Here is an 11106-nt window from a genome sequence, read left to right as displayed (position 1 = left end):
TTTTTTTTTTTTTTTTTTTTGAGTCTCGCTCTGTCACCCAGGCTGGAGTGCAATGGTGCGCTCTCGGCTCACCACAGCCTCTGCCTCCTGGGTTCAAGCAATTCTCCTGCCTCAGCTTCCCAGGTAGCAGGGATTACAGGTGTGCACCACCACACCTGGCTAATTTTTGTATTTTTAAGTAGAGACAGGGTTTCACCATGTTGGTTAGGCTGGTCTTGAACTTCTGATCTCGTGATCCACCTACCTCAACCTCCCAAAGTGCTGGGATTACAGGCATGAGCCACTGCACCCAGCTGATATAAGTTTATTGTTCGGCTCATAAAAAAGAAAGAAATGGCCAGGCACGGTGGCTCAAGCCTGTAATCCCAGCACTTTGGGAGGCTGAGGCGGGTGGATCACGAGGTCAAGAGATTGAGACCACCCTGGTCAACATGGTGAAACCCCATCTCTACTAAAAATACAAAACATTAGCTGGGCATGGTGGCGCGTGCCTGTAATCCCAGCTACTCAGGTGGTTGAGGCAGGAGAATTGCCTGAACCCAGGAGGCGGAGATTGCGGTGAGCCAAGATCACGCCATTGCACTCCAGCCTGGGTAATGAATGAAACTCCATCTCAAAAAAAAAAAAAGAAAGAAATGGAAAGAAATGTGGAGAAAAACTCATTTGCATTTAGTATTGATGTGTTTGGATTAAAAACACCAATAGTGGCTGGGCATGGTGGCTCATGCCTGTAATCCCAGAAATTTTGGGAGGCCAAGGTGGGCAGATCATAAGGTCAGGAGTTCAAGCCCAGACTGGCCAACATAGTGAAACCCCGTCTGTACTAAAACATACAAAAATTAGCTGGGCATGGTGGCTCGTGCCTGTAATCCCAGCTACTTAGGAGGCTGAGTTAGGAGAATTGCTTGAACTGGGATACAGGAGGTAGAGGTTGCAGTGAGCCAAGATCTCGCTACTGTACTCCAGCCTGGGCTACAGAGTGAGATTTTCTCTCTCTCTCTCTCAAAAAAAAAGCAAAATCCAGTAGTCCAATTTTGCCATCATCTAATGTATAATTTGAGGTTACTTTTAGGTATATCAAGAAAACAATGTAATTTAACTATTGGATCACATGTCTTACTCTTATTATTTTATAGGTATGTACTCAAGAGGAACAAGATATTTTACAGCGTGACTCAAACAAGAGCCAGAAACTGCTAAAGAAGCTCATGTCAGGTAAACAGCAGTCTTCTAATTGGATCACTGTGATAATGGGTACCTGTGTCTTTAATTGTTTCTTTTTTCTCTCTTTCCTGTATCCTGGAATGCAACATGCAATTTATTCACTCATTCTCTGTTTTGTTGTTGATGTTTTGTGATGGAGTCTGGCACAATCTTGGCTCACTGCAATCTCTACCTCCTGGGTTCAAATTACTCTTCTGCCCCAGACTCCCAAGAAGCTGGGATTACAGGCATGTGCAACCACACCTGGCTAATTTTTGTATTTTTTTTAGTAGAGATGAGTTTTTCCATGTTGACCAGGCTGGTCTTGATGTCTTGACCTCAAGTGATCCGCCTGCCTCAGCCTCCCAAAGTGCTGGGATCACAGGTGGGAGCCACCATGCCTGGCCTTTTTTTTTTTTTTTTTTTTTTTTTGGCCTTTTGAGACAGAGTCTTGCCCTGTCACTCAGGCTGGAGTACAGAGGCACAATCTCGGCTCATTGCAACCTCTGCCTCCTGGGTTCTATTGATTTTCCTGCCTCACCTTCCTGAGTAGCTGGGACTACAGGTATGAACCACCACGCCCGGCTAATTTTTGTATTTTTAGTAGAGATGGGGTTTCACCATGTTGGTCAGGCTGGTCTCCAACTCCTTACCTTGTGATCCACCAGCCTTGGCCTCCCAAAGTGTTGGGATTATAGGTGTGAGCCACCATGCCCGGCTGCCTGGCCTATTCACTCATTCTATAAGCAGCTATTTTTTAAAAAAATTATTAAGACTACATAATGTTGAACAGCAAAATAAATAATAGTATTACATTATAATCTAAAGAATAAAATTAATATCCATGAGATCACACTTGTATAAATAACTGAATAAATAAATAAAATCGAGAGAGGACAACTATTCTTTCTTTTTTCTTTTTTGAGATGGAGTCTCACTCTGTTGCCCAGGCTAGAGTGCAGTGGCATGATCTTGGCTTACTGCATCCTCCGCCTCCCAGGTTCAAGTGGTTCTCCTGCCTCAGCCTCCTGAGTAGCTGGGACTACAGGCACGTGCCACCATGCCCAGCTAATTTTTGTATTTTTAGTAGAGACAGGTTTTCACCATGTTGGCCAGGATGGTCTCAATCTCTTGACCTCATGATCCTCCTGCCTCGGACTCCCAAAGTGCTGACATTACAGGCGTGAGCCACCGTGCTCGGCTGACATCTTTAAAAATTCCAGTTAAAGTAGTACAAGAAATGAAAATACTAGAAAATCACAGTTAGAACACCACAGTCGTAACTGCCACAAGCATGATCCACCAATGGGTGGTGAAATTACTGGGTGAAAGTTTAAGAATAAGAGATTTACAATGTGATGAAAGACAAGAAAAGATTGAAGAAACGTCACAGATTGGAGTAGACTAAGGACATATGTGATGACTAAATGCAGTATAGATCCAGTATTGGATCCTAGAACAGAAAAATGACATTAAGGAAAAAAATGTTAAAATCCAAATAGTCTGTTGGTAGTGTTATACCAATGTTAATTTCTCAGTTTTGATAATTGTGCTATGGTTTTGTAAGATAAGATGGTAACATTAAAGGAAACTGTGTGAAGGTTATATAGGAACTCTACTTATTTTGTCAGCCTTTTTTTTTTTTTTTTCTACCCTTATTGGTCTAGATTTTGGTGGTTTTGTAAGCCTTTTATGCTTGCAACACACCTGACAAAAATAGTTAAGGACATTATTATTTTTAAATTGTTTTATTTTTTTTTTTTCTGAGACAGAGTTTCACTCTTGTTGCCTAGGCTGGAGTGCAGTGGTGTGATCTCAGCTCACTGCAACCTCCGCTTCCCAGATTCAAGCGATTCTCCTGCCTCAGCCTCCCAAGTAGCTGGGATTACTACCATGCTCAGCTAATTTTATTTTTTGTATTTTTAGTAGAGATGGGGTTTCCCTATGTTGGCTAGGCTGGTCTCGAACTTGTGACCTCAGGTGATTCGCCCACCTCTGCCTCTCAGAGTGCTGGGATCTCATCCACCACACATGGTCTGTTGAGGACATTATTAAAAGAAAAAATAATATACTCATTACTCACTGCTTATGCAAATATTTCATTTTGTTCCTACCTTGGTTCATAGTAGTTTTTGCTTTATATAGACAGATTGGTTGGGATTATAATATAATATGTGTAAAAACATTTGTTTGTCCATTTTTTCCAACTAATTCATAATTAGCTTCTATCTTGCTATATATTCTTCATAATTATTTTTAGTAGCTAAAAATAGTCTTTTAACTTGATTTATTATAATATTATTTCCCAGGTACTGGATATTTGTTTCCAACTTTTAAATAATATCACAAATCGTTACCTTTGTTAACATAGCTTTTGATTTATTTCCTTGGGATAAATTCCTAAAAATAATATTACTACATCAAATAATGTGATCTTTTTGACACTTGAGATATATTTCCCAAATTTTTTTATTAAAATATTGTATTAATCTATAGCAATATTAGCATTGTACTCAGAAAGCTGTTCACTCTTGAGTTTTGACATTTCAAATTTGTTTTAGTTGTAAAAAGCTATAATTTTATTTTATTTATTTATTTCATTTTGAGACGGAGTCTCTATCACCCAGGCTTGAGTGAAGTGGCGTGATCTTGGCTCACTACAACCTCTGCCTCTGGATTCCAGCAATTCTCCTGCCTCAGCCTCCTGAGTAGCTGGAATTATAGGTGCCCGCCACCAAACCCAGCTAATTTTTGCATTTTTAGTAGAGACGGGGTTTCAACATGTTGGCCATGCTGGTCTCAAACTCCTGACCTCAGGTGATCCACCCACCTCAGCCTCCCAAAGCGCTGGGATTACAGATGTGAGCTATTGCGCTTGGCCTGTAATTTTATTATTAATGAGGTTGCACATACAACTACATATGTTTTCTTCAATTTGGTTTTAAGGTAATTATTCTGAGAAAAAATAGTTCTAATTCGAAGTGCTTTCTTTGTTTGTTTGTAGACAAGGTCTCACTCTGTCAGGCTAGAGGGCATTGGTATGAACACATTTTACTGCAGCTATTCTCTTGTTTCAGCCTCCCAAGTAGCTGAGTCTACAGACACGTACCACCATGTTTGGCTAATTTTTAAATTGGTTGTATTCATGGGTTCTCACCATTTTGCCCAAGCTAGTCTTGAATTCCTAGGCTCAAGTGATCCTCCCACCTCATCCTCCCAAAGTGCCGCAATTACGGGAGTGAGCCACACACTCAGCCAGCTAACCCATTTTGGATCTTGGGTGTGTCATAATCTATGGCTCTCTTTTCTGATCTATATAAATTTATAACATGCTGTCAAAGAAGATAACAACCATAGAATCAATGTTGGCTGTGGAGTTAGACTAGAGCTCAGATTTTGTTTCTTTTCTTTTTTGGGGGGCGGACAGAGTCTCACTCTGTCACCCAGGCTCGAGTGCAATGGCGTGATCTCGGCTCACTGCAACCTCTGCCTCCCAGGTTCAAGCGATTGTCCTGCCTCAGCCTCCTGAATAGCTGGGATTATAGGCGCAAAGCACTGCACCCAGCTAATTTTTTTCTTTTTAGTAGAGACGGGTTTCACCATCTTGGCCAGGCTGGTCTCGAACTCCTGACCTCATGATCCACCTTCCTTGGCCTCCTAAAGTGCTGGGATTATAGGCATGAGCCACTGTACCCAGCTTAGATTTTGCTTCTGTGGTCTAATTTCTAACTGTGTGAACTCAGTAAATGTATTGTTATCTGTGAACTTCACTTTATCTGTAAAACAAAGACAATACAAACTTTTTTTTTTTTTTAATACATACTGTCTTACAGGGTTATTGTGAAAATTAAATAACATGTATATTAAGTGCCTCACCATTTAGTAGGTTCTCATTAAACTGAAACTGCTCATTTCTGCCCCTTTTGTGAAATTTTTCTCTTTTTTTCTTTCATTATTTAGTGTTTAGTTTTGATATATAAAAGTATATTTAGGCTTTCATGGTGGATCATGTATGGAATCCCAGTACTTTGGGAGGCTGAGGTGAGAAGACTGATTGAAGCCAGGACTTTGAGACCAGGCTGGGCAACATAGTGAGACCGCCTCTCTACAAAAATTTAAAAATTAGCCAGACACAGTGCCATATGCCTATTTTCCCAACTACTCGAGGGGCTGAGGTGGGAGGAGCGATTGAGCCTAAGAGTTCAAGACTATAAGGCCAGGCGCGGTGGCTCAAGCCTGTAATCCCAGCACTTTGGGAGGCCGAGGCGGGTGGATCACGAGGTCAAGAGATCGAGACCATCCTGGTCAATATGGTGAAACCCCGTCTCTACTAAAACTACAAAAAATTAGCTGGGCATGGTGGTGCGTGCCTGTAATCCCAGCTACTCAGGAGGCTGAGGCAGGAGAATTGCCTGAACCCGGGAGGCGGAGGTTGCGGTGAGCCGAGATCGCGCCATTGCACTCCAGCCTGGGTAACATGAGTGAAACTCCGTCTCAAAAAAAAAAAAAAAGAGTTCAAGACTACAGTGAGCTATGATCATACCACTGCACTCCAGACTGGGCAACAGCATTAGACCCTGTCTTGAAAAACCGTATGTTTAAAGGTAATATTCAGACCTACTTAGTAAACTTTTTCACTGATAAGGCATTTTTATGTCATATTCTTAAATACTTTGGTACTCTTAGCCAAATTTTTATAAAGGAAGAAAAGATCCCTAGCATTTGTAAACCTGTCGTGTGTCAAGCACTGCTTAATGCTGTACAAGTAAGGCCTGGCTTGTGTACTTGTTTTCCATTGAAATGAAGGCTCCAGGCCATCAGGCCAGAACCAGATCTTCCGATGTTTTATTCTTTACTGCACACTGATACAAATAATTTGTATTTAGAGGTTGACACTGTTTGACTTCCTTATTGAATTTCAGGGGTGGAGAATTCTGGAAAGATGGACATCTCTACCAAGGACCTTCTTCCTCATCAAGAAATGCGAATTAAGTCTGGTCTGGAGAAAGCTATGAAGCATAAAGACAAACTGTTAGAGTTTGACAGAACTAGGTATGAAAGAGTTAGAATAACAAATGCTAAGAAATAAACTAGTCCACAGATTCTGGTCATTATTTTGGTACTTGATACCTTCTCGTATTGGAGTGTGAAAGAGTTTATAGCAAAAGAAGAGCTGGATCCCCTACATAGGAGACCTACATCTTGTTTTTTAATCCATGTTTGAATAATATAGGCTCCCACCAAAAGAATCCTGTCCTATAGCTTTTTTTGATTCCTGGCAAATGTTAGTTTATCCCCTGCTGTACAGTTGATGTGGGTTGACAGAATTCACCACTTGTTTTACTTATAGACATTCATTCAGTCCCCTGTATTAGAGTACCTATTATGTGCAGATTGCTAGCTGGGCTCTGGAGATTCTATAAGGAATTGCCTCTGGGAGAGCATAGGTTATGCCCTATCATAGGAAGGCATGATTTACCTTTCTCCTTTCCTTTGACTAAGTTTGTTTTTGATTCAATAATCAGTATATTAAAATACAACTAAATTGGCTTTATACTCCTACATTATTATTGTAAATCCATTGACTTCTCTTTAAGAGATAGATTTATGATAGTTCTGTTTTTTATTTCCTCCTCTTATGCTTTTTTTCCTTCTGAACAAAATATTTGTTGAAAACCAGTTAGTGGTAAAAAAAAATGTTTGGATATGATTTATTTATTTATTTAATTTAATTTAATTTTATTTTTTTTGAGACGGAGTTTCACTCATGTTACCCAGGCTGGAGTGCAATGGCGCGATCTCGGCTCACCGCAACCTCCGCCTCCTGGGTTCAGGCAATTCTCCTGCCTCAGTCTCCTGAGTAGCTGGGATTACAGGCACGCACCACCATGCCCAGCTAATTTTTTGTATTTTTAGTAGAGACGGGGTTTCACCATGTTGACCAGGATGGTCTCGATCTCTTGACCTCGTGATCCACCCGCCTCGGCCTCCCAAAGTGCTGGGATTACAGGCTTGAGCCACCGCACCCGGCCTATTTATTTATTTTTTAAAGACGGGGTTTCACCATGTTGGTCAGGCTGGCCTTGAACTCCCGACCTCAGGTAATCCACCCACCTTGGCGTCCAAAGTGCTTGGATTACAGGCGTGGGCCACCACGCCCGGCCTGAATAGGATCTATATGCCCCCTTCTTAAAAGACTTTGTGAGGGTTCTCAGAAAGACCCTGAATCTCTTGTAACCTGAGAGTCTATTCCTGGCATTGTAATCTTTTGATGAGACATTCCTGCTACTTCCAAACCTTTTGCTGTGAATGCATGAGATAAGATTTAGAATATTATTCCTTAAATAAACTCATCACAAGCTATGTAACTCATATTCACTCTTCATCCTTTCAGTATCACGTTTCACCCTACTCAGCACAACCTATTATTAGAAATAGAAATAGAGTGCACTTACTTCTTGATAAATATAAACTGGAAAAGGATCTCTCCCTATTGTTGTTGCTGCTTTGCTGGTGTGTTCATGGGTACCAGTTTCATTATTTAGGTTTTTGTGTAAGATCAGTTTCCACCAGGCACAGTGACTCATGCCTGTAATCCTAGCACTTTGGGAGGCCAAGCCTGGCAGATTACTTGAGCCTGGAAGTTTGAGAGCAGCCTTGGCAACATAGCAAAACCCCATCTATACAAAAAAAAATATGAAAATTAGCCAAGCATAGTGTCACACGCCTGTAACCTCAGCTACCTGGGAGGCTGAGGGGGAAGGATCAATTGAGTCAGGGAGGCAGAGGTTACAGTGAACAGAGATCAATCCACTGCACTCAAGCATGGATGCCACAGCCAGATTAAAAAAAAAAAAAAAAAAAAAAAAGACCGATTTCCTCCAGAGTGCTGTTAAAAAACCTTCTACTCCAAGTCTGCTTTATTTTTATTTTATTTTGTTTGTGATCTGCCAGCGTTGGCCTCCCAAAGTGCAGGAATTACAGGCATGAGCCACCAGACCTGGCCTAAGACAAAATCTTTTTATAATTCTAGCTGAGTATGAAAATTTGAAGTCAATATATGAATCTAACTTCAGTAATTCCCTTAGGTCTATTTATATCACTCTTTGTAATTATGGGGAAACTTAATCTTTTTTTTTTTTTTTTTTTTTTTTTTGAGACAGAGTGTCGCTTTGTCACCAGGCGCCAGGCTGGAGTGCAGTGGTGCGATCTCAGCTTACTACAAACTCCCCCTCCCAGGTTCAAGCAATTCTCCTGCCTCAGCCTCCCGAGTAGCTGGGACTACAGGCGTGCGCCACCACACCCAACTAATTTTTTGTATTTTTAGTAGAGATGGAGTTTCACCATGTTGGCCAGGATGGTCTCAATCTCTTGACGTTGTGATCCATCCACCTCAGCATCCCAAAGTGCTGGGATTACAGGTGTGAGCCACCATGCCCGGCCTGGAAACTTAATCTTAATTGGATTTATGACATTGGAGTAATTACCCAACTTCTGTGAGCCCCAGGTTCATTATATGTAGAATGAGAGAGTTAGACCATCAAGATTCTTTCCAGTTTTTAGTTTCTCTGTCAGTATGATCTTAGGGATAGGCCTGATTGTCATATCTTGAAACTTGGCCACAGTGCGTTAGTGAGAGCCTGGAAAGTGGGGTATAGGTAATGACATATAGTAGCAGGGTAATAGAATGTCTTAAGAGTAAATAGTTGGCTGGGCGTGGTGGCTCATGCCTGTAATCCCAGCACTTTGGGAGGCCGAGGCAGGCGGATCACCTGAGGTTGAGAGTTTGAGACCAGCCTGAACAACATGGAGAAACCCTGTCTCTATTAAACATACAAAAATTAGCCAGGTGTGGTGGTGCGTGCCTGTAATACCAGCTACTTGGGAGGCTGAGGCAGGAGAATCGCTTAAACCCGGGAAGTGGAGGTTTCAGAGAGCCAAGATCACACCATTGCACTCCAGCCTCAGCAACAAGAACAAAACTCTGTCTAAAAAAAAAAAAAAAAGAATAAATAATTCAGCTACAGAACTGAGACTTAAGCATAAAACTCCAATAAGCAAAAAAGCCTAGCAAGAATAGACTGGATCCCAATTGCAGAGGAACTAGGATACTTAGTAAGCCGTCAAACATGAACTCAGATGCAGCAAAACGAGGCTGAAGCCCAATTATCAGAAGGTAGAGGCTGGACTAATAAGAAACATAGAAGGACAGTGGATAATGGTGCTGTTTTTTTTCTTGCCTGAAGTTGAGATAAGTTCTAGGAGCTGAGCCTACAATGGAGTTGAAACACATGCAGAGCTCGAGCTGCTTTTGGAATATTTTGGGGCATCTGTATTTGAGATAGTAAGCTACCTTGAAACAGTTTTATAGTAATTGGTCCTTATTTGTCAACAGATGACCTAATTGCCATGTGTTCCTTTTTTCTCAGTATTCGAAGGACTCAAGTCATTGATGATGAATCAGATTACTTTGCCAGTGATTCTAACCAGTGGTTGTCCAAACTTGAGCGGGAAACCTTGCAGAAGCGAGAGGAGGAACTAAGAGAACTTCGACACGCCTCTCGACTTTCTAAGAAGGTCACCATTGACTTTGCAGGAAGGAAGATCCTGGAAGAAGAAAATTCGCTAGCAGAGTATCATAGCAGGTAAGTGAGCAGCACTAGAAAGGGTCTCAAAGAAGGAATAGGTTGACCATAAAGGATTTTTCCTTTCTCGCGGATCTGTTATTTTTGTTGATTTTAAAAATGTGTTTGTTTACAATAGAAAACATATAAAAATATCTAAGAAAAAATTTTAAGCCGGGCGCGGTGGCTCAAACCTGTAATCCCAGCACTTTGGGAGGCCGAGGCGGGTGGATCACAAGGTCAAGAGATCAAGACCATCCTGGTCAACATGGTGAAACCCCGTCTCTACTAAAACTACAAAAAATTAGCTGGGCACGGTGGCGCATGCCTGTAGTCCCAGCTACTCAGGAGGCTGAGGCAGGAGAATTGCCTGAACCCAGGAGGCGGAGGTTGCGGTGAGCTGAGATCGCGCCATTGCACTCCAGCCTGGGTAACGAGCGAAACTCCGTCTCAAAAAAAAAAAAAAAGAAAAAATTTTAAAAGAATAATTGAACAATTCTACTAGATAATTACTGGATTTTTTTGTTTGCTCATTTTGTTTTTTGAGATGGAGTATCGCTCTTTTGCCCAGGCTGGAGTGCAGTGGCATGATCTTGGCTCACTGCCAACTCCGCCTGTCAGGTTCAAGCGATTCTCTTGCCTCAACATCCTGAGTAGCTGGGATTACAGGCACCCACCAGCATGCCTGGCTGATATTTGTATTTTTAGTAGGGACAGGTTTTCATCATGTTGGCCAAGCTGGTCTCAAACTCCTGACCTCAAGTAATCTGCCTGCCTCAGCCTTCTAAAGTTCCAAAGTGCAAAAAAAAAAAAAACCGATTTTTAAAACAATGAGATATAGTTTGGGCACAGGAATAGATCAATGAAACAGAATCCAGAAAGAGATTGGTATGTTTAAATTGCATGTGTATGTATGCATGTGTATATATATATGTATGTGAGTTTAATAATCAATAAAGCTAACATTTTTAATCGTTAAAGAAAGAATTAAATATGTTATTTTGGGATCATTGCCTGTTTAGAAAAAAATCTAGGGTATATCTGTCTCTACCTCAAAACATTCTATGATGCTATAATAAGTTTCACTAAAAAGTTAAATATAGCCGGGCGCGGTGGCTCAAGCCTGTAATCCCAGCACTTTGGGAGGCCGAGGCGGGTGGATCACGAGGTCAAGAGATCGAGACCATCCTGGTCAACATGGTGAAACCCCGTCTCTACCAAAAATACAAAAAATTAGCTGGGCATGGTGGTGCGTGCCTGTAATCCCAGCTACTCTATG

General features: G+C 41.4%; 1 protein-coding gene across 2 annotated transcripts in view; it reads left to right on the top strand.

Annotated features, from left to right (window-relative positions):
• The window catches only part of LOC116564247 (activating signal cointegrator 1), a 65735-nt gene that overhangs the window by 3334 nt on the left and 51295 nt on the right, over nt 1-11106 (top strand). For both annotated transcript variants that reach the window (XM_032297192.1, XM_032297193.1), the window contains exons 2-4: nt 1137-1215; nt 6126-6255; nt 9633-9848. In XM_032297192.1, coding sequence (XP_032153083.1) covers nt 1209-1215; nt 6126-6255; nt 9633-9848 — 353 coding nt within the window. In that variant the 5' untranslated portion in view covers nt 1137-1208. The remainder of the gene's footprint in view (nt 1-1136; nt 1216-6125; nt 6256-9632; nt 9849-11106) is intronic.

This window comes from Sapajus apella, unplaced genomic scaffold, assembly GCF_009761245.1.
Source record: "Sapajus apella isolate SASKATOON/1434 unplaced genomic scaffold, GSC_monkey_1.0 scaffold37, whole genome shotgun sequence".
In the NCBI taxonomy this organism is placed as follows: Eukaryota; Metazoa; Chordata; class Mammalia; order Primates; family Cebidae; genus Sapajus; species Sapajus apella.
This window is presented reverse-complemented; position numbering and strand designations above follow the sequence as displayed.